Source organism: Balaenoptera ricei, chromosome 15, assembly GCF_028023285.1.
Source record: "Balaenoptera ricei isolate mBalRic1 chromosome 15, mBalRic1.hap2, whole genome shotgun sequence".
Taxonomy (NCBI): Eukaryota; Metazoa; Chordata; class Mammalia; order Artiodactyla; family Balaenopteridae; genus Balaenoptera; species Balaenoptera ricei.
In genome coordinates, this window is record NC_082653.1 from 21,359,224 (window position 1) to 21,386,911 (window position 27,688).

At 39.0% G+C, this 27,688-nt stretch overlaps 1 protein-coding gene and 1 pseudogene across 4 annotated transcripts in view; both read right to left on the reverse strand.

The window, feature by feature from the left end:
- Positions 1-27,688, reverse strand: part of RALGAPB (Ral GTPase activating protein non-catalytic subunit beta) — a 106,713-nt gene that overhangs the window by 20,604 nt on the left and 58,421 nt on the right. For 2 of the 4 annotated variants that reach the window (XM_059896342.1, XM_059896340.1), the window contains 9 exons: positions 22,573-22,637; positions 21,241-21,370; positions 19,293-19,414; positions 14,710-14,892; positions 13,301-13,452; positions 7,570-7,757; positions 5,135-5,241; positions 3,423-3,575; positions 1,061-1,270 (listed from right to left, as the gene is read on the reverse strand). In XM_059896342.1, the coding sequence (XP_059752325.1) occupies positions 1,061-1,270; positions 3,423-3,575; positions 5,135-5,241; positions 7,570-7,757; positions 13,301-13,452; positions 14,710-14,892; positions 19,293-19,414; positions 21,241-21,370; positions 22,573-22,637 (1,310 nt within the window). Of the gene's footprint in view, positions 1-1,060; positions 1,271-3,422; positions 3,576-5,134; positions 5,242-7,569; positions 7,758-13,300; positions 13,453-14,709; positions 14,893-19,292; positions 19,427-21,240; positions 21,371-22,572; positions 22,638-27,688 lie in introns of all 4 variants that reach the window. The other 2 variants (XM_059896341.1, XM_059896339.1) reach the window with 1 other exon arrangement.
- LOC132348768 (small ribosomal subunit protein uS3-like) lies at positions 16,139-16,962 on the reverse strand (annotated as a pseudogene).

Here is a 27,688-nt window from a genome sequence, read left to right on the forward strand (position 1 = left end):
ATCTGTGAAATAGAGATACCATTACTTTCCTTGTAAAATTGTTTTAATGGAATTAAGAATAATGACATTATTTACCTTACAGGCTGGTTGACTTTGTACTACGTACTACATGAAGCACCTGACACGATCATAATGAGATGGATACCCTTATCACCCCTATTTTATTTATCTATTTATTTATTTTTGGCTGCATTGGGTCTTCGTTGCTGTGCGCGAGCTTTCTCTAGTTGCGGCGAGCGGGGGCTACTCTTTGTTGCCGTGCGCGGGCTTTTCATTGCAGTGACTTCTCTTGTTGCGGAGCACGGGCTCTAGGTGCGCGGGTTTCAGTAGCTGTGGCTCGCAGGCTCAGCAGTTGCAGCGCACGAGCTCTAGAACGCAGGCTCAGTAGTTGTGGCGCACGGGCTTAGTTGCTCCGTGGCATGTGGGATCCTCCAGACCAGGGCTCGAACCCGTGTCCCCTGCATTGGCAGGAGGATTCTTAACCACTGCACCACCAGGGAAGCCCACCCCTATTTTATAGATGAGGAACTAAGACTCAGAAAAGTTGGGCAACTTGCCCAAGATCACATAGCTGGCAAGTAGTGATGCCAGGACATAAACCTAGACAGTCTGATCTCAGGAACTGCACAACATAAGAAGTGCTTATACTTGTTCCTTTCTAAAAGTGGCATAAAAGAGCAGAGTAAATTGTAGCCCATACTTTCAGTAATAAAGTTTACTGGGGAAGAGTTTTAACATTCTTTTTTCTAATTATCTATAGATTTCATTAATATGTGTGATATGAGTCCTACATTACCTAGGAAAATTCAGAGGCGCATATATTATTATATTATAAGCAGTCCCCTCAGACAGAACTCTAAATACATTCATGGGAAAACTGTCTTGGAGCTCATATTATAACCTACAGCATCACAGAATTTCATTTCCTTGTATGAAGGGTAAGGTTTTAAACAGTTTTTGGTTTTTAAAATTCCTTCTATCTTCATAAAAATGCTTTAGCTATCATCAGCTGATTGTTAATTTATGAATATATTTACTCATAAAAGTTTATAGAAATTACCTTCAATGCTTCTAAGGACAAAAATCCAAAGTGTGAAAGGAAAAGGCGTGCTGTTTGGAATTCCTGGGCAGGAGGTGGGGGCTTACAATCTGTAATCGGATCAGGAAAACTTCTCTTCTGCAATTCCTCCTCACTTTGTTGTTCAAGGTGTATTTCATAAGCAATCTGCTGGGCCATGCCATTCCTTAATTTTTCATGTCTCTCTTCTAACTGAAATAAACAGAACATTTCATTTTTTTGGAATTATCATAAAAGTAATAGAATTAATCTTAAGTTTTAAATGAAAATAAAGCTACAAGCAACAAAATAAATGAAGGTAATTTTCAGTGATCAACACTGAGTTTCAATTCAGTACAACCAAGAGCATACAATCAAACAAATACGTTACAAGGTTAAAACAAATACCCAAAACATGTCCCTACAGCCTCAAAAACTGCTCCTTCATCTCTTCGCTGTAAGTGAAACCACTCTGTCTCTGCTTCCCTTCACAGTGGCAAGACAGGGGGCAGAGCTGCTGCTCTCTGCCAGATCCCTGTCCATCTTCATCCTGCAGTGATCCCCTCATGTTTTGAAGTCCACAACCATATGCATTAGTTGCTATACTCTTGGAGTTATCTCTGCTTCCCTTCTGATCCATCCTATTTAAAATTCCATCCTCTGTGGTGAACAGCCTGGCTTATATTCCTACAATCTCCGCAACCTTCACAACTCTGGCCATCCATGACACACTTCGTACCTCAGATGTGCTGTACTTTCAAGAGCTACAATCCTGAAATTCCTTTCCTACAGCTCACCCATACCCCTTCTCCCCCTTTACTATCACTGAGAGGCGAACAACCCCTCCCCATATTTCCCCAAGCCATTAGCATCCTTCTGGCTTCATCTACCTCCCAACCAAAACTAAATCCCCAAATGTGACTTCTTAATACCCTCTTCTAAGCATATAACACGGCTATGTTGTTCCTTATTCTTCCTTATTCACCCAGCCAATCTCCACACCATTCAAATTTTTTACTTATGCCTCTGGATACCAAGGACTTTTGAAGAAAGTCAGCAGAGTGCATTAAGTAACTTCACTACAGATGATGCTACTTAAACCTAGCTGGGCTGCCTGGAAATTTTAAGAATCATTTTTGTTCCCCTATTTCATTGCTAAGAACTAAGATTAAAATTTACATAAGCTGCTTCAATTTTCCTCCTTTCCGCCTCTAAATGTCTCTGAACCTTCACTGACCCTCTCCTCTCCTGTCTTACCAGAAGTGTCCCTTTTCTAGACTCAATCACAGACCCTTGACCCTACTGCCTCCAGGGCTTTACTCTGTTACTTATCACTTCCCCAGCCCACCTTACAGTGTTAGCAGGTGCAGACCCTTTTCCACTGGCTCCTTCCACCTCTAATTCTTCTTGAATTAAAAAAAAGAAAGAAAAAGAAAAACTAGCCTTGCCTTTCCTTAGCTAAGGCTATTTCCTCACACTATTTTTCACTCTGTACCCTTCCTTTACTGCTAACAGTAACAGTGTAGTTTATATCCACTGCCTTTTCTTTCCTCTTTAACCATTCATTCCCCAGACCCTTACACTTTAATACTCCTTTGAACTTGCTCTCAAAGGTCACCAACATTTCATGACAAAATCCAGGGGCCTCTTCTTAGTGCTCCTTCTCCTTGATCTCTCTAGCATTTGAAACTGCAGGCAGCCTCCACTCCTACCCTTATATTCTCTCATGCCCTGACACACCTGCCTTCCATTTCTTAAAATTCTTCTCTCTTGACCTAAGCGACCAATTACTTAACCTAGTTAAGTATCTAAATTAATATAAAACCAAATAAATTTTTCCCATTTTCCCAAACCTGTCCTCTTCCTAATGTCTATATTTCTATAAATGGCACTGTTATCTTTGTCACTCAAGCCTGAAATCTAAAGTTCTTCGGCTCTTTTCCTTCCCTCGTCAATCCAAGACTGTCTGGATCTACCTCTACAAGACATGCCATATATTTAAACTTCCACTATCAATGAGGTAGTCCTTCCCATCCCCTGCCTAGATTGTCATAACTGTCTCTGAATTGGGCTCCCTTCTCCAAATATCCTCCACTAGGATCTGATCATATCAGAACACTATTGAAACCACAGACCAGCCCAGGCAGCCCAGTGCCACCCCTCTATAAGATATGTCCAGTTCCTTTCAATCAGCCACAATCTATATTTGTCTTACTACATGGTAACCTCCTGGATGACAAATACCCAGGTCATCTTATGAATCACCTCCAGGAATACCAAAGAAAGGCAGTGTCTTGACCACAGAAGCTGTTGAAGAATGTTAATAGTCATTCTCTTAACAACAGCTGATAATAATTTATCTTACTTCTTCAGTGACGATTTCATGCAAATCTGGAATGCTCAGATCTGCTTTCACAAAAGGAATCTTGTCCACCTCTTCAGGAAATGGTCGATGTTTCACAGTATATTTAAATCCAACATCATTTTTAGGAACTGGACGAGGTTCAGGCACAAAAAGCTGTTAAAATAAAACAAATAACATTATCTTTATTACATTTGGGTGCCATCTGAAATGACATGTATTTCCTTGGTCTCTTAGATGCCTGTGTTTCCCTAGGATTGCATAACACAGAAATTCAGTAAGAATCTGCAAATACTACTGCTAATGGTAAAGGTACCAATGTACTCTATTTTATTTTTATAAAAATGTTCATCAACTTATGATAGATTTTTGCGACTGATAAATGGGTTACGGACCTCCACGGCACCAGGCCTGAACCTTCCATATTCAGTGGTAAGCCAATAGGTAAGCCATTTCAGAGCTTAAGGCTCAAACTTCCTTCTTCCCTAAGGGCTCTCAAATCATTCCATATAATAAGGTACAAGTTTACATCCACTGGGCATCTCTAGACAGTGAGTTCAATAATTAGAACCTTAGCATGGCTTAACTGAAAAGATATGGCACCGAATCAAGGTCTTCATGGCGCCAAATCCCTGCTTTAATATATATTAGCTGTGACTTCCGTTTTCACACCTGAAAAATGGAAATAATCCACCACAAGACTGTCATAAGGATTAAACAAAAAAATATATGGCACATATTAAACTATCAATCAGTTTTAGTGCCTTTCCTGATCTCCTTCTTCCTCAGTCTTTAATGGCATTCAGTGGCTTATATAGTGCTGCTGACAGAATGTGATTGGCGTGACGTCACCAGGAGCAAATAGGGGTGCGCTCCTCACAGCAAACACATTTCATCTAACAGAGACATCTGGAATGTTCAATTGTTTTAGGCATTTGCTCCAATTTTGTGAGCGTCTCTCTTAAATGCTGGTAAAATTTTATTAAGTTATGTTTTAAAGAATTTTTAGTAACATAAGTAAAAGCTTACAATGTGATAAGTGAAAAGAGCAGTATACAAAAATGACTAAAATTCTATTTAAGTGTTATGTACAGAAAGGAACAAAAAGATCGGAAGGAAATCCACTAAAATATTAACAGTGGCTATCTACTTCTGGAGAGTAAGAGTACAGGTGATTTAAAATTTCTTCATTATCCGAATTTTCCAACTTTCTCCCGTGAGCAAATTTTATTCACATAATTACAACTGTTATAAAGAAAATAAACTGTGCCACCGCAAAGAAAGATTTCATTAAATTATACAGCACGTTAAAAAATTATAGAGCTGTTGCCAGAGACATCAAGGCTCTGGCAAAATTTTTTTCATAATGGCATGTACCTAAATTTTATTATATTAAACACTGCATGAAAAAAATTCGGGCCACTGTTCAGAACAGTAGTTCTTAATCATAAGTGGATGTCAGGGTCACCCGGAAAGCTTTCTGAAAATACACCTGGCCTTGAAGACATCTTTAAAGAGTATTTCAGTGGACCTGGAATTCTAGGCTGCTAAGATGATTCTGATGTGAACTCACTGACTGAGAATCTGGCTAGGATCAAAAATATTTATCTGTGATTTTTGTTGTAATATTATTTAACCTTTAAATCACAACACACACAAACACGTGCACACACACACTCACTCCTAGTCACTTCCCTGTAACTTCTGATGGATACCTTCTGATTTGCTTTTGCTCCTCTGGGTAAAAGGCAAAGTTGTTGTGCCCAAGCAAGTCTTCCAGACATTCCCCGGACCAGCACAGTGACAGAGGGGAAGAAATCATCTAGAATAAAATGTTGGTGGAAAAGTTTTTATTTCTGACAACATATAAAATACACCTATTGTCAATTTTAGAGCCTCTAATAATCAAAGCCCTAGCACAGTGCTTCCCTAACTTATATCCTTTGTGAACCATCTCTGTGGATTCTGCCATATTCAAGTACCGTTATTACTGTTTAAATTTAAACTTAAAATTTTTGAAGGAAATGATATATTTCTACCTTAAAAGGAAAACCATGAATTTTGGTGTGCTAATTATATATTTTTAAAACACATGTTTAAAAATACATAAAATAATGTTCACCGATGTATCAACCAACATCATCTCACATACCTCCAGCAATAAACATACACATTTTTGGGTAACACTATCCTAGCAAATACTCTTAACTTTCAGTGTTGGGAATGACCTAAGTGCAGAAGACAGGCTGGGTGCCTGCGGTGCTGATGTTACATTCACCCATGCCTTTGTGCACCACGGCCCACCACAGGCAGGCACTGTTTCATCCCAACACAAGTTCAGGGGCAGGAAGAAGGGAGGTAAAGAACTCAGGATGGACTTCCTGAGTACCCAGATCCTTCTTCCTATTCCCTTCTTTTGTCTCTGGTGTAGGAGTCAAACTTGTTCAAACTTCTCTCTCTTACTTCTGTTATTAACTATTACAACGAACCATTAAAATATCCTGTACTTCTATAAAATCCCAATTGTTTATATTTTTGGTAGACTTCTAATGCAATGAAATTGCTTAGAATGAGAGTAATAGAAACCTAAAAAATCTGGAAAAGGGTTGACATTTACCCCTCAGGCCAGGAAACCTGGAGAGGATACTGGGATTTTATACTCTTTAGCAGGTGGCTTGGGAGTGGGAAACTGGAGGAATCATGAATAATTGGCACAAACCAGGGAAGAAAGTCAAGCAACACCCAGGTCTGAGGTAGAGAAGGATGAGGTGCCTTAAGAAGGAAAGACTTGGGACCAGTGCTTCTGGAGTTGGGCAACGATTAAAGCCTCCATCCACTTCATATTAAAGTCACTGTATCTTACCACAAGAGGAAGGAAACCTGTGATGGTATTCACTTGTCCCTGAACTACTGGGAAACGTCTCATTTCATTTTATGGATTTATGAGATCCTACCTATATATACTCAACAGAATTTGCATGGGACTCTAAGATCCTTTTCACATTTGCAAAAGTAAGAAGGTAAGTGTTTAATCACTGAGGAAATCCTATCACTGTGGGGGCAACAATAACAAAGAGACAGTATGAGGTTCAGAAAATTTGGACTCTAGTCCTGGTCATACCATACACTTCTCAAGTAACCCTGGACAAGTCACATATCCTCTCTGAGCCCCAGTTTCTTAACCTGTAAATGAGGGAATTGCACGCTAGGTGATTCCCTGTATGCCCAACGATTCTGTAACCTTCACTTTCCTTTACCTTCCCAGCAATAAGGGTCTCTCTAAGAACATGCTTCCTTTACATACTGGCTGATTCCAATTACCATCAGAAAAAAATGTACTTTGAGTAGTCTGCGTTGCAGTGGTAATCACACACCTTGAGATGGTTTATAATTGGGGGAAAGAGGGGAAGAAAACAGTGCATGTTTTGTCAATGGAAAATCACTGAAGAATTTTCAGGAGGGCACTGGCATGGTCAGATCTGCATTTGAGGATGAATGCAATGGTGGCAGCAAGTAGGATGGAGGTAACGGTAACAAATTTTGGAACTGGAAGGAGGAAGAATCAGATCAGGTAGGAAGCAACTGCAATAATCCAGGTAAGAAATAATAAAGTCCTGCATTTGGCTGTACTGGGAGGAATGCAGAGAAAAGAAGATTGCAAAGTCACTAGGGGGGTAGAAACTTGGAAACCAACTACATAAGGGAGTAACAGGAAGGAGCAGGCAAAGATGACTCCTCCAATTTCCAGCCTGTTTGGGTGGCACCAATAACTGAAAAAGAACAATGTGGAGTGAAGGGCAGGAAAGGAGAGGGGCACGGTCCAAAGTTCAAGAAGGACGGAAGAGTAATAATGATTTTTATACACAGTAAACAACAGAAATATCCCACTAAAGTAAACTTTTTATAAAATTATGGAGCTCTTTTCTAATAGATATAAAGAGCCTCTAAAAGATTCTATTTAATATGTATATTGCATTTTCTGACCCTCTATTTTTTAGTTGCTATTATCTCATCAGCTAGAAGGCTTTCTGACAAATGCAAAATTACTTAGAATTTGCAGTCTTTCCTTCCCCGATCCTGGAAACAGCTTGCTAATACTGATGAACATGTTGATTTAGCAGTGGAAAAAGCCCAAAGTGCTGAAACTTACTCTGTTCATTTCCAAGAGGTTGCTCCAGCATTGCCAGGATGACACTGTTATCCAAGACAAAGTACCGGAAACTATGCTTGTTTATGGTTGGCAGTCTGGAGTATTTAATCAAAGTGGTCTCATTCACCAGACTACAAGGAGAGGCAGGACCACTGGGTGAAGGAAATGCGCCAAGCAACTGCATAATACTACGGAGAATGCAAAAGATAACAGTTAATCCCCAAAGAGAAATCTTAAGTTCACCTCATGCATCAATCTGTCCTTCTGTTCTTTTGGATTTATTTGACCACAGCCACGTTTCCTCTTTGAGAGTCAGATTTACTCCCTGTGGCGGATGCTGTGGTGTACTGTCCAGATTTCCCTCTCCGAGACTGAAAGACCCAGTCCCCCAGATGCAGGGAGATGGTGGCCATCGCTTTCAGCTGAGTCCTGGAGAGGCCAATGAGAACCACTTCACTCAAGATCACAGCTTCCTCCTGGGACAGTTCTCGTCCAATGAACTGTTAATGCAGGGGTATAAAGTCCCAGCCCCCTGGCCCCAACATGAGAGAATCCTGAAGGGCCAGGCCAGCTCCAGAGCTCTTTGTTGCAAATGCATCACAGTTTGTCTTCCCTCTGCTCAATCCTACTTCCTTCATTCCCTCTTAAGGGTTGATCCTGAGAGCACTTTCCAATAAACTTCCTGCAAGCAAATTTCTCTCTCTCGAAGTCTGCTACCCAGGGAACCTGACTAATCATACTTCCAAATCATGAAGCTCCTAAAGATATATTTTAAAAAATGTGTGTGCTCCAGGTTTCAGGATAATGCTAAAGCATTCTAGACCTAGAAAAGGATCCAAAGATCAGCCAAGCCCCCTCAATTTTTCAGACGGGGAAACCCAGGCTCAGAAGAGATAAGTGATCAAGAGACCAGAAACCAGGGCCTACTGCCTTCTCACTGTGTGGCCATGAATAGAAAACATCATTTTACAGATAAGGAACTTGATGCACTAGTAGTTACATCTCACAGAACCACTGTAATGATTAAATGAGAATATATAAGAAAAAATGCTTTATAAACTGGAATTCAACTGATCAAGTCTTACCATTCTGAAATGTTTATATCCACAGAGATTTCTGCATACCTTCAATGCATAATAGTAATAACTTACATATACCACTTACCATGTGCCAGGCACTGGGTCTAAGTACTTTACACATTTTATTTAGTTATCATAACAACCCTATGAGACAGGTATCATTATTATTACCATTTTATAATTAAGAAACTGAAACACAGAAAGAATCTTGTTAAGAAAACTTAAAGATTTTATCTTGTGGTCCTAATATCACCTGATCCTTCATATGTAACTCATTTGAAAATTAGTATTCCCCAACACCATTGCAATCCTCTCCCTTTCTCTTTCATTCTAATGCTTGAAACCCAAATCTCTCTGATAATAGAAGGCAACACTGCTCAACAGATACTTTCCTTCCATTTTCTCTCCTCCTAGGAGGAGGACTATCTAAGAATTTCAAGGACCAGGAGAATTTCATGATGAGTTCAGACCTAAGGATTTATGGAAAACCAAGAGACGAGTAATGGGAAAATATGGGTTTTCTAATATGGGACAGAGATGGTTGTCACAAAGCATATGGACCATGTGAGCTTATGTTCCATGCAAGATTCTAAGACATTATCAAATAGGTTGCTGGCAAGGGTACAGGTCACACCAGCCTAACCACATTTTCTCTTCTTGATGATTACTAGACTGGAAAGGCAGAGAAATATCTCTGAAATCAAGACATGCAAGTATTTGGCAGTGTATCATTATAAACTTATAGACAAGATTTAAAAACCTCTGTGAACCTGAAGGGAAACCTCTTATCATGTGCTTTGTGAGTCTTTCTCTGTTCAATATATATGTATATATTTTAAAGAACTAACCATTTACTTATTTTTTTGGCCACGCCGTGTGGCATGCAGGATCTTCCCCGACCGACCAGGGATAGAACCTGTGCCCCCTGCAATGGAAGCGGAGTCTTAACCACTGGACCACCAGGGAAGTCCCTGTTCAATATTTTTCTCAGTATCTATGATTAGGACACACAGGGCAGGCTCATTAAATCTGCAGTTGGGGACTTCCCTGGTGGCACAGTGGCTAAGAATCCGCCTACCAATGCAGGGGACATGGGTTCGAGCCCTGGTCCAGGAAGATCCTACATGCCGCAGAGCAACTAAGCCCGTGCGCCACAACTACTGAGCCTGTGCTCTAGAGCCCACGAGCCACAACTACTGAGCCCGCTCGCCTAGAGCCTGTGCTCTGCAACAAGAGAAGCCACCGTAATGAGAAGCCTGCGCACCACAACGAAGAGTAGCCCCCGCTCGCTGCAACTAAAAGAAAGCCCGCACACAGCAACAAAGACGGAACACAGCCAAAAATAAATAATAAATAAATAAATAAATTTTAAAATAATAAATAAATAAAATAAATCTGCAGTTGACCAAAATTTGAGCTGCAGAGTTAATATATCAGAGTAAGAGCTGGGATCCAAAAGAATCTTAAAAGATTAATAATAATGAGGTAAATCTTACATAAAGAAATTTCAAGTTTAAATGTAAAACTCTGTACATTACATATTACATCCAAATACCCCCCCAAAAATAAGTATAGGATGAGAAAGACAAAAGGTAAATGCGTTAAAAAAAAGCCTCTTAGATTTTAGTTGACTTAGTACAAATCACCAGGTTCTCAAAAACCCAATGCAGTCTCTAAGTACACTTTAATGAAAATATAATATTCTACAATTTAAAGGTCACTGACCTTTAAAGAGGTACACAGCCAAACCTGCGCCATTGAAAGGAAAAAGATGAGGATGATAAAGGCACTCTAAATCCCTGTCATATGAGAAACAGTTGAAGGTACTGGCAGAAATGAATCAGAAAGAACATGAGCATTGTCTTCGGATATCACCACTCCTCGGAAAAAAGGGTTTCATTATTAAAAGTCTGAATCAGAACCAATGGGTAGAAGTTAAAGCGGGAGAGATTTCAGCTCAGTGTAAACTTCAAGGTTTTAACAATTAAAATGAAATGGGCAAACTTGGGGGTTAAAGTATCCCAAAATTAGAGGCTAAATAACTTGCTAAATAAGTCTTAAAGGTGACTAAGCAGAGGGGCCGCTGAAATGTCTTCCAAGAGTCCTAATGTATATTATACAACAAGGGGAAAAACACCAACCAGCTGATCTGCATTCCGTAACTATCTCCTGTGTGCTCAGCACTGTGAGGGGTGTGAAGAGGGAAATGTGGCCTTTACCCAGGTTGGGGAGGTAACACTAGCATGTTATCAAATATAACCAGGTGTGATCATGACACTGTAGAATTCATGCAGTGTGGTAAGGTCAGACTAATTGAGCACAGAGGTGTGGAAAAGAAGCAGAATGACCAAAGAAGGTCCATGGAAGTAGTGGATATGATGTGAGCACCGAACAATGGAGGATGTGGCCAAGAGGAGAAGAGGGAAGTCCTGAAACCCAGGGGAAGTATACAGACAGGTATGAACATGTGCACTTCATGGCCACAAGTGGCCTGCCAGCTGTAGCAGAAAGGATGTGCTGGGAAAGATCAGACAGTTTGAGTGGGGGACTCAAGGAGGGCCTTGAAAACGAGACCAAAAATTTCACACCATATGGCAGTAAACAGCAATCTATTCAGTTTTCAATCACTCAAGCAGCAGAATAAGCACAGTACCTGATGAGTTCAGCAACAGAATGCAAAATGAAAAGTGTGAGAGACTGAAAACAGGGAAATCAGGCAAGAAGTGATAAGGGCCTGGACTGGGAATGCTATCTGAGGTCAGAGCAAATGGAGGAAATACTTTCAAAAGTAAAGTCTATTGGACTCAGTCACTGGCTTCATATGGGGAATAATAGATAAAGCAGAGATAAATCAGAAAATGAGTCAAAGTTTTGTGTTTGCATAACTGGAAAACAGCAATGATACTGACATAAAGCTGTAATTGTGAGGGAACAGAGAAAACGTGATTTGGATATGTTTCATGATGACTCTTCAGGGCCCTCTTCAAGACTTAAAACTGAAGATGCCTTTTGTAGAGCTGCCAGCAGAGATAAGACAGATGAGCCACCTGGATAACTGCTGGCTAGTCCTGGAAGCATCCCAGGACTCTCTACTTATTCCGAGCTCATATCCAATCCTCACTGCCATTCATATTCTCAATGGAATGTCCCATCCAGCCTAGGACGGAGCAAACTTATTTTTATATAATGCAGAGTCCCAGTGAGAAATGTCCTTCCCCCTTTCTCCATATTCCTTACTCTTCAAGGTACACACATCAAGTCTTAGTTTTTTAATAATGCTTTTAAGTCCACCCCAGCCCACACATGGTCTTCTCTCTGGAATTTTATTATCTCTAGTACTCAATCGCGTTTTTCTAATTTTCTAGTTATTAGCCAAACCTCCACAAAGTCAATGAAAGTCCATCATTAGCATAGTGAGCAGGACTGAACTAAAGCAAGTGCGCTTCTAAAACTTTACCGAATGACCTAAGCCCGTGAGGAACTGAAATAAACCCAACTTTATTGTGCACACTTTACTGTGAAGCTTTCAACGGGTCACAGAACTCAGAAAAGATTCTGGGATCTTGGTAAGGGCTGATTTACATACAAATCTACAAGCTGTCTTACCTACCACTTTACCAAGAAGACCAAGATGAGCCAACCCAGACTGACTTGACATTCCTCCTTCCTGTTTTTATGTTGTTCTGGGGTCTCATCCACATTTACCCTTTCATAAGCCTCATCTTTCCATCTGTACCAATTCCACCTAATCTTCTCCACCTACCTCTTCCTTTCAGTTGATAAACTGCCTTTCTTCCCTCTTTCTACTCTGCTCACTAACTGGCCAAACACACTCTTTCAATTCTCTAATACTTTTTCAAGATACCAACCTGTCTCTGTCCCTTCACTACCAAACTGCTCGACACAGGAGTCTTCTCTTGCTGCCTAACCACCCTGCAACCTGACTTACAGCTCAAACTTTATCCATTCTCTAAGTGTCAGGTCAATGTCATTTTCCTTAGGAATCTTATTTTGATTTCCCCGAATCTGGAAGTATTCATTTCCTCCTTCCAACACCCCGGCATTTCATTTGTACCTCTTCTCTTGGAGCATTTAATCTAACTAGCATTATAGATATTTGTGTTCACATCTATTCTTCCCTACTGGACAAGAAGCTTTTTGAGGGTGATAACTGAATCTGATTTATCTTTACAATCCTATTACCAGTTCATAAGAGGAAGTTTATAAATCTTGCTGAATGAACCTATAACATGTAATATAAATGGTATAGCAGAGAATACAAACCACTGAGCTGGCAAGTAGGAGACCTAATGGTGTGACCACGGACATACCCTGTCTCTGGACTCAGCCATCAAAGTGAGGGGGTGGGTAAGGCTCTCCAAGATCCTTTCCAGCTCTAAAATGATATGACTTGAATTAACTGACAACCAGTACAGAAAAACAAGGACCCAAACTCTCAGCCCCAAGTTCCTGGTTTCCTTTGGTCCAAAAAACAAGACATTTTCTTTTCCATTTTATTTCTGGAGAAAAAGTATCCTAAACGGGGTTGTGTCACTTAATGCTGAACACCTGGGGAGGAGATGAAACAACATAGGATCACATCTTATCCCATCTAACTCTTAGGCACAATCCCTGTGCAGTCACTTTCATACCATGTTAGGGTGGCTTCAGCAGCATCCTTTACCCTCATAGATGCAGGGTTTGGCTCCTTATCTCCTTTGTACTTGACCTCTTGCTCACTGTTCTTGGACTTGCTTCCTGAAATACCCAGTTCCACAATCTCCAGCACTTCCTTAAGACAGTCCTAGAAAAAGGAAAAGCAGATTAGCTTTTGTAATACACCTATCTTATGAGACGACAAGGAAATACATGAAAGTGTCAATATGGGTGTGTTTTGGTGGTGGGACTCTAATTTCTCATTTTCTTGAATAGGTATATATTAACTTCATAATAATTTATTAAAATAAACTTGTCCCCCCCCAGTTTCTCTTTAAAACACTAAATTTGAGTGTTAAGAGATTTAGATAATAAGTAATGATAAATTCAATTCAATTTTATCAGTCACAATTCTTGTAAAATTACCATGGACTGTAAATCGTGAAAGGTCGAGTGAAAGAGATGTAACAGTAATTCAGTTAAACCTAGATGGTGTAAAACATGTTACATTATCCAAAGGGAAGCTCATAGGTTATTGACATTTTAAAGCAATTTCTGGTATGATAACTTTACAAGTCATCATGAAAATGACTAAGAATTAATCAACAGTATTATTTTTTAAAAACTATATAAAGCTCTCTATAATTTTCCAATAAACCTGGTATCTCTTCTTTTATTTACACTGTGAATTCTTTATAACTGTCTGCCTTCCCATAAGAAAAGTATTACATGGAACAATGGTAGAGAAAGCAGCCTAGATATCTGTGTCTACTTGAAAAGAAAGACAGGTGTGTGAAATGAAATTTTTAGATACAGGCAACCTTTATGAACAAGCAGTGCTCTAGGTTTGCAGCCTGGCTATCAACTGCCCTTCTTGGTTTGATGACAGGTGACCAAAGTACCTACTGGCCATCTCTTGACAGTTCACAGATAAATTATTCAAAGCCCCATCTTTGAAAAGAACTTCTCTATGGGTTAATTTGCAACCAAATACAGCTGACCCTTGAACAACATGGGGGTTAGAGGCGTTGACCCTCAGTTCAGTCGAAAATCCACATGTATAGTCAGCCATCCATATATGCGGTTCCTCCTTACCCACAGTTCCACATTCACGGGTTCAACCAATCAGGAATTATGTAATAGTGTAGTATTTACTATTTTTAAAAATTTGCATATAAGTGGACCCACACAGTTCAACCTCATATTGTTCAAGGGTCAAATATATAAGTACAATGACAGTTTTTGAATTATGCTCACTAGGACAAGTGTTCTCCTGAAATATAAAAAGTATATTCAGTTTAAAGTATGCAATGTTGTATTTACATTTAGATATTCTCTTTCAAAAGATATTTTCCCAACATACATTTTTGTTTCTATTTACTGGTTTAAGATCTAGTAGACTAACCTTTTCATCAAGCATATCAGGGTGCTCTGTCAGCCAGACACAGAGACACTGAAAAGCTGCCACGATCATGGAGTGAAGATCCCGGGAGTGAAGAGGAGCTGGCCGACTACACTGGTACACAATGTAGGTGCACACGGAACTGATGGCTCGCTTCCGGTCACCTGAGTCAACCATCACCTTCACCTGAGCGTATTCGTACGGTGAACACAGTTAGCCAGGAACCACTGTACCAATGTCAAAAACTCAATACTGAGGCCCAGCCTTTCTGAGAATATGACACACCACAGGAAGCCTTGCTTTTTAAAGTATTATTTATATAGAAGAACATAACATTTCAGATGTATTATCATATACTACTCTATAAAAAGAGGGCATTTTTCAAACCCTAAAACAGTATTTCACTTTAGAATACTTTTTCATGCTCTAAAACCTAAACTCCTGGGGTGCAGCTACTCATCACTGCCACAAATCACAAGAATAGCTGGCAATGGAACATGTGCACATTTTTTAAGCCCCCTAACCCAACCCCACAGCAATGCTCTATGGGCTACAAAGTTCTGTGCAGCTGCCCAGAGGTATAACTAACATATAGTAAACTACACATATTTAAAGTGTAAAATTTGATAAATTTTAGCCTAAGTATACACCTGTGAACTATCACAACAATCAAGACAGTGGATATATTCATCACTCCTCAAAATCTCATGCACCTTTGTAATCCTTCCTCTCACTCCTTTCTGCGCCTTCCCTAGGTTACTGCTGATTTGCTGTCACTATAGGTTAACTTGCATTTTCTAGAGTTCTATATAAATAAAATCATAGAGTACTGTACTATTTAGTGGGGGTCAGGGAGAGAGTCTGGCTTCTTTTACTCAGCACAATTATTTTGACATTCATTCACATTTTTGTGTGTATCAGTTGTTCATTCCTTTTTATTGCTGAGTAGTATTCCATTAAATGTATTATACCACAATTAATTTATACAGTCACCTGTTGCATTTGGATTATTTCCAGCTTCTGAATATTACAAATAAAGCTGCTATAAACATTCATGTACAAGTCTTTGTACACGTATATGCTCTTTTATTTTCTAGAAGTGGACTGATTGAATCATATGATAGATGCATGTTTATTTTTTTAAGGACCTGCCAAGCTGTTTTCTAAAATGGTTGCACCATTTAACATTCCCTTCAACAGTATATGAGAGCTCCAATTCTTCTATATCAACACCAAACATTTGGTATGGTCAGTCTTTTAAATTTTAACCATCCTAAAAGGTATGGAGTGGTATCTCACTGTGATTTTAATTACATTTCCCTAGTAAGTAATGATAATGAGCATCTTTTCATGTGCTTATTTGCCATCAGTATATCTTCTTTGGTAAAATATTTGTCCAATCTTTTGCCCATTTTAAAATTGGGTTGTTTGTTGTATTATTGAGGGCTTTTGCTGTCATTGTTATACTGTCTTTTTAAAAGACTGTATTAAAGGTCTTTACAAAGCAACATCCAGACTCCAGATCCAGGTGCCAAGAAGACCATGTTATGCAGTGGGGACTGGCTCGAGCATGGCAGGTAGCTCTGGCTTCCTATCCTTCTGTCCCAAGATGGAAATGGTGGATAATATCTCATCCTTAGAGTCCACGATGTTCATGTGGTCAGAAAGGGGCTTCTTAGGGCCAGTCTTACCACTTGCATCCCCAGGACAAGATGATCTTCACTCTGATGGCCAGCACAACACTGACACACAGGGGTATCAATATAGTAGTTAACGGGGTCCCCACTGTGGATCATCACACCATCCAGAAACTTCATGGATTCAGCCCTCTGTCCTTGGAGTTTCCCTGACATCCATGACCCTGTAGCCCTTGGTCCCCCTCTCCATGATGAACTGCAGCACCCCACAGCAGGCTCTCTGCAGAGCAAGCCCTCCTAGCAGTTTGTAATGCAGAGATTCTGTCTGGGCAATGGCACACAGACCTCGTGTGGCCACCTCTTCAGCACAAAGCTCTACGTAGCCCTCAGGGAATCCACACTTCTTCTGAACTACATCAGTCAATTCCTGGATTCTTCTCACCAAGAACATTCTGCTCCTGAAGGCCAAGGTAATGATTTCTGTCCTGGTTGGTATAATTCAGACCTCAATTCCAGAGCAGTCATCTTTAGCCAGCCTCTGAGTGAGGAACTCATTCAGTTTAATTCTGAAAAAGCCATCAACAACAAACGTCCTGTTCTTGGAAATTTTCACCACCATGTTACTACTGCACACACCAAAACGAAAGGCTATTACTGAGTTTTGAGAATTCTTTATATGATCTGGATACAGGTCCCTCACCACAAGCATACTCTGTAAAGATTTTCTCCCAATCTGTGACTTGTCATCTCATTCTCTTAACAGTATTTTTTGAAGAATGGTAGTTTTTAATTTTAATAAAGTCCAATTTAATAGTTTGTTCCTCTATGGTGTAATATCTAAGAGATCTTTGTATAACCCAAATCTCTGTACAACCAATAAAGATTTTTCTCCCATTATTTCTTCTAGAAGTTTAGAGTATAGGTTTTATATTTAGGTCTACAATCCATTATGAAGTAATTTTTGTACATAGTACAAAGTATGAATCAAAGTTCTTTTTTTTTTTTGGTATATGAATATCTGATTGTTCCAGCACCATTTGTTGAAAACACTATCCTTTCTCCTTTGAATTATCATGGCACCTTTGTCAAAAATCAGATGTCCATACATGTGTGGATCTATTTCTGGACTCCCTATATACTACGCTGTTGATCTAGTTGCCTAACCCTATACCAATACCAGACTGTTTTGATTACCATAGGTTTATACAGCAAGTCTTGAAATCACGTAGTGTTAGCCCTTTATGGTTTGTTAGGTCCAGAGAGCACTCCATCTAGGACTAATTATTCCTTACCACTGCAAGTGTACTGAAGGTCATAGGCAACAGTACCTTGTTCTCAAAGACAGTGTGGTCCTGCATGTCTCACAAATGGCTATTCTTACCTTCTGCATCAATACTGCTCCTCACAAAACTATGGCCATTTCATCTATCCTTGAGAATCTCTGAGGTAAAGGTAAGCTCTAAGTGGTGGTGAGAACATCTCAGGTTTTCTTGCCTGTTTTGTCTCTCATAACTTAGGTAAGTCACACCCTCTGTTTACCTGTCCCCTCATCTGTAAAACAAGGGCTTAAATTTTATCTCAGACAATATCACCTTATGTGTGTACATCACCTTTGTGTTTACAAAGTGTTCTATATATTTCATTTCATTTCATCCTCACATCACCAGGTGTTATACAGAAGATAATCCTGCCCATTTTACAGATAAGAAAACATTTAGATGTTAGTGAAGATGTGGAGAAATTGGAACCCTCCTATATCACTGGTGGAAATGTAAAGTGATTCAGTCGCTGTGGACAACAGTTTGGCAGCTCCTCAAAAAGTTAAATATAGAATTACCATACGACCCAGCAATTCCACTCCTAGGTATATACCCAAAACAACTGAAAATTGGTATTCAAATAAACACATGTATGTCCATGTTCATAGCAGCACTATTCACAATAGCCAAAAGGTAGAAACAGCCCAAATGTGCAACAGAGGAACGGACAAATTGGTACATAAATATAATGGAATATCATTCAACCATAAAATGGAATGAAGTTGTGACAGACTCTACAACATAAATCAACCTCAAAAACATATTAGGTGAAGGAAGCCATACATAAAAGGTCATAGATTGTATGATTTAATTTATAAGAAATATCCAAAATAGGTAAATCCATAGAGACAGAATGCAGATTGGTGGTTGTTAGGGATTAGGGGAAACGGAGACCAGGAAACAACCGCTTAATGGGTACACGGTTCTTTTTGGGGTTATAAATGTTTTGGAACTAGATAGAGGTGGTGGTTGCACAACACAGTGAAAGTACTAATAGGCACTGAATTGTTCACTTTAAAAGGATAATTTTATGTTATGTGAATTTTACCTCAGTAAAAAAAAAAAGAAAATACTTAGAGAAATGCAAATGGACACCCAGCTTCTAAGGTTCCACAAAACTGAAAAAGAGCTATGAAAGAAATTTGAAAATATAGCCAATTTTCACTTATCCCTGATAATGGAAGATGGAAGAATCACAGGTAGTCCCAAATGGCATATTTTAGTATAAGCTTTTCTTTTGTTGCCAAATCTGCATTTGTTCATTGAAGTTAGATGATCTTATAATGGCACAAAATGTTGTTGAAAATTTAAGGGTATTATAAGCAAATACAAAATCAACAGGTATAAATCAACAGGTATTCTATTATTATGTACAAATGAATAGCAAGTATCTAAATGTTTCCAGTAATTTAACAGCAAAAAATATCATTCACACTCTTTGAACCTATTAAACAAAATAGTAAAGATTATTTTGTAAAATCTCACTTGGAGGCTCATTTTTGCACACCTTGATATCAACTGCATTGAATATAACCAACACCGCAATACCCCAAGAAGGGGTCAGGAGATACAGAAAAAAGAGCCATAGTCCAAGGCCGCTGGGCTAAGATAAAAGGATTGTCCTTCTCACCTTCGCCAGGCCAGAGAGGAGCTCTAGAGCTGCCAGTGATATGCTCATGTCTTGCCGCCACTGGGAATTGAGTCTTTGGGTGACGAGATGAATGCTGCGAATCAGGAGCCCGGCAGCTGAATCTGTATTAAGAGCTAGGATATAACCCCAATGCCACATCCCACAGGGAGGGAAAACAACTAAGCATTAGTAACGAGAAGCACAGCATTCCACTAGGCACAGACCACAGCAGCCACAGTGAGCACGATGGGCACCCACACAGCACTATGTTCCCCGCCCCACTGGCCTGAGCGTCAAGCTTGACTGAACAACAGTGCACAGGGCATACACACTGGACCAGAGCAGCTTCTAGCTCCCAGCTCAGGTACTTTCATACAGACACCCACTGGGATTTGAAAGTTTCAATATCATTCTTATAACAATGTAAATCTTAAAACTTCTAAATTAAATCACAGAGTTACATTTAAAAAAAAAAAAAAGCAAAACAATGAAAAGGCTATCAATTATTTCCTTGGAATTTTATAGAGGAAAGAATTCAAACTTTAGAATCTCCTCAGATGCTGGGAATTACCCTAAAGCATCTATTGAAATTATTTTCAGGGTTTAAACCACCAAAAGTTACATGCAATCCCTTTTCAAACAAATTTTAACATTGAATTCTCTAAGACAACTTTAATACTTCTAAAAAAATTAAATAAGCAAGTTATTGTGTTTTTCTTTAGCCTCCAATTCTATATTTAAAAGTAATTACTACTTGGTTAATAATAAATTAGGACAAATTAAATTGAATTTGTAAAGGAAGCTTTAGGGACATTATACCTGTCGATCCTATCAGAAAGAGGGCAGTGACAACAAAAAAAGGAATGATCATTAAAGAGAGACATTCATGCAACACTAACACAAATCTGGATTTCTTAGGAAAAATACTTTATGACATTACAAGCAGAACTCACTAACACCAGTTCAAAATACTGAAACAAACAATAACCACTTTAAACATTTATATTAGAACACATATAATGCAAAAATTTCTTTAGTTTAAAAGTGTCTTAGAAACATGAAAAATAAAACAAATTTTCACCTACACTTAAATCCACAAGCATAATGAGTAAGACAGCAATTAAATAACTTCTTCATAAATGCAATATTTAAATGTGTTTAATAGCCACATAATGACCTTATGTATCTGACATGCTGAAGGACACTTAAAACAAACTTAAATCACTGAAATATGCCTGGACTCCTGGGCTCATGAACTCTCCAAATGATTAAAAAAATTAAGCTCATATCTAAGGAGCTAGATTTCATCCCAATCTAGCTGGATTAATACTCACAGATTCAATACACCATTAGTATTTATGTGTAAAAACATAAAGGCACCCATAAACTCACAGAACCCATCAAGTAACTGCCCAGGATAAAGGACATTATTGAATAGGATGCTCTAATGGCAAGTGTTTCCTTACTCTTTCTTACATTTTGTGACTGAAGAATCTACCCAGATATAGTAGGGTATATAGCCTTCAAACACAAAGACAGACTCTCCTCTGGGTTGCCATCTAATGCATAAACCATCACCCACCCTTACCACACTGCAAAAACTGATATACTGGCTGACTCTGCCATTAGACTCTGAGGCAGAGGGTAAATCCTATTTGACTCTGTACTACTAGCGCCTGGTACAGAATTCAGAAATGTTTCCTAACCACACATTATAATCACTTATAAAATCTAAGAAACCACCCCAAATCTAACTACTAAAAGCTACAGAGCTAAATGTTTTCTTGTTCTTAATGTTTTGGACTAATAGCCACTCTGTTACACTTAGATACATAAAAGTCATGAACTTAAAATCTGGTTTAAAATTTCTTTGCTTGTTTTGTATATCTGTGCATTAAAAGTTATTCTATAAACTTTAGATTTCAAAAAAAAAACAAACATGGATTACCATAATCTCTTAGGAGAGCCTGAGCAGGTCTTTCACTGTCAGGAGTTGTGGGCTCCGTGCTTCCACCACTTGCTGAACTAATACCACTATTCGTGCGACTATGACTCTTCAAGTTATTTTCTCCACCACCCTAGTCAAATAAAAATGAATCAAATATTTGACAGCTAGACACATAGTTTACAAGTATAGACAGAAGTCAATCACTAAAGCCATGTTGATAAAATGGAATGTGCCAGCTAAACAGCACAAACTGATACATAGATAAAAATTGACAAAGGATTAAAACTGCTGTGGTGTTTTCACATAAACACCATCTATTGGAGGTATCAAAGGTCTGATGATTAGAGGGTACCCATTCTGGGGTTTTCTTTGCTGCTGTTTAAAAGGGCCAGACCTTTTCCATCTTCACTAGACTTCACTAGCTAATGACTCTGGGTCCTTAAAGAAATACCCTAGTGCCTCCCAAGCAAAACATCAGAACAGGAATACAATCTTAAAAAAACAAAACACAAATAAACAAACAACTTTCAAATGTAGTTATATGATAAAACACAAACAATAAAACATATGATTAACTCCTGTATGTATAGGGGCTAACAAAGGTATCTGTTAAAGACATTCCTCATTTTCTTCCCCTACAAACACAATTCCTTTTATCCAGATAAGGTGACTGTTATTAGCCACCTACTGGGACATGAACATAATTTCCTTAATAATAACTTGACCACCCATCCAACATCCACCCATCTCACTCCAGTATACTCTGTTAATTCCCCACCCACCCACCGCCCCACCTCTACTCCAGGTAGAGGGATCACATATCTTGAAGACAGAAGCAGGGGGCACTGGGAGTCTCTGGAAAGTTTTTTTGATTTAGAAGCATTGGTGCTTTGGGGGGGATCTTCAAACTTTGGTCTAGAGGGGCCAGAAAGAGCTGATGAGATAGAAAAGAATAAACTAGATGCTGTTTACAGCCAACACTAGATCTACAAGGGATACAAGGAATTATGCAGTAGGGGGCTTTTTCTAGATTATTCAAGCCAATTCACCAACACAGCAAAAGAAGTAAGAGCTTTAAGTAAACACTGTCCAGGAATAAAGACAGTGTTTAGCTGGAATTTCTCTCATGCAGAATCTCTCAGGGACCTGATGAGGCACTGAAAGGTAAGAAACCTCAAAATAGATATTTTAAAAAGGATCCTTTCTGAATCAATGAGCTGAATTTACAAACAAATGCCTTTAAAAAACACATGGACAGACATTTTGGAATATAATTTACATAAAAACAGAAGTTGATATTCTCTGACAAATTACATGTTGTATGCTTCTTACCATCTCCATCTGGCAACCAATGGCTTCTAAAAGTGCTGAATCTTGAACAATATTTAACATTGCCCCTGAAACAACAAAAAAATACATTTAAATACATGACAAGAATACTAAAATGGCTAAAACATCTCCATTAATACAGAGATAAGAATATTACTTTAGCTGAGTATTCCTGAAGGTTCCATAAAATTACTAATAAATCCATTGGTTGGTCAGAAAAGATATTCTTTAGAAATGACCTAATCTCCTGATCTCACCCCCAAATTTTAAAATGACGTTTTCCTAAAATAAATCTGAAGGTCAAAAAGAAAAAAAAACTCTGAAGGTCAAACTTTGCTTTACATAAAAAAATGACCGTTTTCAGAGGAGGAACCAAGATGGCGGAGTAGAAGGACGTGCTCACTCCCTCTTGCGAGAACACCAGAATCACAACTAGCTGCTGGACAATCATCGACAGGAAGACACTGGAACTCACCAAAAAAGATACCCCACATCCAAAGACAAAGGAGAAGCCACAATGAGATGGTAGGAGGGGCGCAATCAGAGTAAAATCAAATCCCATAACTGGTGGGTGGGTGACTCACAGACTGGCGAACACTTATACCACAGAAGTCCACCCACTGGAGTGAAGGTTCTGAGCCCCACGTCAAGCTTCCCAACCTGGGGGTCCGACAACGGGAGGAGGAATTCATAGAGAACAGACTTTGAAGCCTAGTGGGAATTGATTGCAGGACTTCGACAGGACTGGGGGAAACAGAGACCCCACTCTTGGAGGACGCACACAAAATAGTGTGCGCATCGGGACCCAGGGGAAGGAGCAGTGACCCCGGGGGAGACTGAACTAGACCTACCTGCTAGTGTTGGAAGATCTTCTGCAGAGGCGGGGGGGGGGGGGGGGGGGGGCGGTGGCCCTGTTTCACCGTGGGAACAAGGACACTGGCAGCAGAAGTTCTGGGAAGTACTCCTTGGCGTGAGCCCTCCCAGAGTCTGTCATTAGCCCCACCAAAGAGCCCAGGTAGGCTCCAGTGTTGTGTTGCCTCAGGCAAAACAACCAACAGGGAGGGAACCCAGCCCCACCCATCAACAGTCAAGTGGATTAAAGTTTTACTGAGCTCTGGCCGCCACAGAAACAGTCAGCTCTACCCACCACCAGAGCCTCCCATCAAGCCTCTTAGATAGCCTCAACCAACAGAGGGCAGACACCAGAAGCAAGAAGAACTACAATCCTGCAGCCTGTGGAACAAAAACCACATTCACAGAAAGACAGACAAGATGAAAAGGCAGAGGGCTATATACCAGATGAAGGAACAAGAAAAAATCCCAGAAAAACAACTAAATGAAGTGGAAATAGGCAACCTTCCAGAAAAAGAATTCAGAATAATGATAGTGAAGATGATCCAGGACCTCAGAAAAAGAATGGAGGCAAAGATCGAGAAGATGCAAGAAATGATTAACAAAGACCTAGAAGAATTAAAGAACAAACAAACAGAGATGACCAATACAATAACTGAAATGAAAGCTACACTAGAAGGAATCAATAGCAGAATAACTGAGGCAGAAGAACGGATAAGTGACCTGGAAGACAGAATGGTGGAATTCACTGCAGCGGAACAGACTAAAGAAAAAAGAATGAAAAGAAATGAAGACAGCCTAAGAGACCTCTGGGACAACATTAAATGCAACAACATTCGCATTATAGGGGTCCCAGAAGGAGAAGAGAGAGAGAAAGGACCAGAGAAAATATTTGAAGAGATTATAGTCAAAAACTTTTCTAACATGGGAAAGGAAATAGTCACCCAAGTCCTGGAAGCGCAGAGAGTCCCATACAGGATAAACCCAAGGAGAAACACACCGAGACACACAGTAATCAAATTGGCAAAAATTAAAGACAAAGAAAAATTATTGAAAGCAGCAAGGGAAAAACGACAAATAACACACAACAGAACTCCCATAAGGTTAACAGCTGATTCCTCAGCAGAAACTCTACAAGCCAGAGGGGAGTGGCATGATATACTTAAAGTGATGAAAGGAAAGAACCTACAACCAAGATTACTCTACCCAGCAAGGATCTCATTCAGATTCCATGGAGAAATCAAAAGCTTTACAGACAAGCAAAAGCTAAGAGAATTCAGCACCACCAAACCAGCTCTACAACAAATGCTAAAGGAACTTCTCTAAGTGGGAAACACAAGAGAAGAAAAGGACCTACAAAAACAAACCCAAAACAATTAAGAAAATGGTCATAGGAATATACATATCGATAATTACCTTAAACGTGAATGGATTAAATGCTCCAACCAAAAGTCACAGGCTTGCAGAATGGATACAAAAACAAGACCCATATATATGCTGTCTACAAGAGACCCACTTCAGACCTAGGGACATGTACAGACTGAAAGTAAGGGGATGGAAAAAGATATTCCATGCAAATGGAAATCAAAAGAAAGCTGGAGTAGCAATACTCATATCAGATAAAATAGACTTTAAAATAAAGAATGTTACAAGAGACAAGGAAGGACACTACATAATGATCAAGGGATCAATCCAAGAAGAAGATATAACAATTATAAATATATATGCACCCAACATAGGAGCACCTCAATACATAAGGCAACTGCTAACAGCTATAAAAGATGAAAAGCTTTAAATGACACAATAGACCAGATAGATTTAATTGATATTTATAGGACATTCCATCCAAAAACAGCAGATTACACGTTCTTCTCAAGTGCGCACAGAACATTCTCCAGGATAGATCACGTCTTGGGTCACAAATCAAGCCTCAGTAAATTTAAGAAAATTGAAATCATATCAAGCATCTTTTCTGACCACAACGCTATGAGATTAGAAATCAATTACAGGGAAAAAAATGTAAAAAACACAAACACATGGAGGCTAAACAATACGTTACTAAAAAACCAAGAGATCACTGAAGAAATCAGAGGAAATCAAAAAATACTTAGAGACAAATGACAATGAAAATACGATGATCCAAAACCTATGGGATGCAGCAAAAGCAGTTCTAAGAGGGAAGTTTATAGCTATACAAGCCTACCTAAAGAAACAAGAAAAATCTCAAGTAAACAATCTAACCTTACACCTAAAGAAACTAGAGAAAGAAGAACAAACAAAACCCAAAGTTGGCAGAAGGAAAGAAATCATAAAGATCAGAGCAGAAATAAATGAAATAGAAACAAAGAAAACAATAGCAAAGATCAATAAAACTAAAAGCTGGTTCTTTGAGAAGATAAACAAAATTGATAAGCCATTAGCCAGACTCATCAAGAAAAAGAGGGAGAGGACTCAAATCAATAAAATCAGAAATGAAAAAGGAGAAGTTACAACAGACACTGCAGAAATACAAAGCATCCTAAGAGACTACTACAAGCAACTCTATGCCAATGAAATGGACAACCTGGAAGAAATGGACAAATTCTTAGAAAGGTATAACCTTCCAAGACTGAACCAGGAAGAAACAGAAAATATGAACAGACCAATCACAAGCAATGAGATTGAAACTGTGATTAAAAATCTTCCAACAAACAAAAGTCCAGGACCAGATGGCTTCACAGGTGAATTCTATCAAACATTTAGAGAAGAGCTAACACCCATCCTTCTCAAAGTCTTCCAAAAAATTGCAGAGGAAGGAACACTCCCAAACTCATTCTATGAGGCCACCATCACCCTGATACCAAAACCAGACAAAGATACTACAAAAAAAGAAAATTACAGACCAATATCACTGATGAATAGAGATGCAAAAATCCTCAACAAAATACTAGCAGACAGAATCCAACAACACATTAAAAGGATCACACACCATGATCAAGTGGGATTTATCCCAGGGATGCAAGGATTCTTCAATATACGCAAATCAATCAATGTGATACACCATATTAACAAATTGAAGAAGAAAAACAATATGATCATCTCAATAGATGCAGAAAAAGCTTTTGACAAAATTCAACACCCATTTATGATAAAAACTCTCCAGAAAGTGGGCATAGAGGGAACCTACCTCAACATAATAAAGGCCATATATGACAAACCCACAGCAAACATCATTCTCAATGGTGAAAAACTGAAAGCATTTCCTCTAAGATCAGGAACGAGACAAGGATGTCCACTCTCACCACTATTATTCAACATAGTTTTGGAAGTCCTAGCCATGGCAATCAGAGAAGAAAAAGAAATAAAAGGAATACAAATTGGAAAAGAAGAAGTAAAACTGTCACTGTTTGCAGATGACATGATACTATACATAGAGAATCCTAAAGATGCTACCAGAAAACTACTAGAGCTAATTAATGAATTTGGTAAAGTTGCAGGATACAAAATTAATGCACAGAAATCTCTTGCATTCCTATACACTAATGATGAAAAATCTGAAAGAGAAATTATGGAAACACTCCCATTTACCATTGCAACAAAAAGAATAAAATACTTAGGAATAAACCTACCTAGGGAGACAAAAGACCTGTATGCAGAAAACTATAAGACACTGATGAAAGAAATTAAAGCTGATACCAAGAGATGGAGAGATATACCATGATCTTGGATTGGAAGAATCAATATTGTGAAAATGACTATACTACCCCAAGCAATCTACAGATTCAATGCAATCCCTATCAAATTACCAATGGCATTTTTTACGGAACTAGAACAAATCATTTTAAAATTTGTATGGAGACACAAAAGACCCCGAATAGCCAAAGCAGTCTTGAGGGAAAAAAACGGAGCTGGAGGAATCAGACTCCCTGACTTCAGACTCTACTACAAAGCTACAGCAATCAAGACAATATGGTACTGGCACAAAAACAGAAACATAGATCAATGGAACAAGATAGAAAGCCCAGAGATAAACCCACGCACCTATGGTCATCTAATCTATGACAAAGGAGGCAAAGATATACAATGGAGAAAAGACAGTCTCTTCAATAAGTGGTGCTGGGAAAACTGGACAGCTACATGTAAAAGAATGAAATTAGAATACTCCCTAACACCATACACAAAAATAAACTCAAAATGGATTAGAGACCTAAATGTAAGACTGGACACTATAAAACTCTTAGAGGAAAACATAGGAAGAACACTCCATGACATAAATCACAGCAAGATC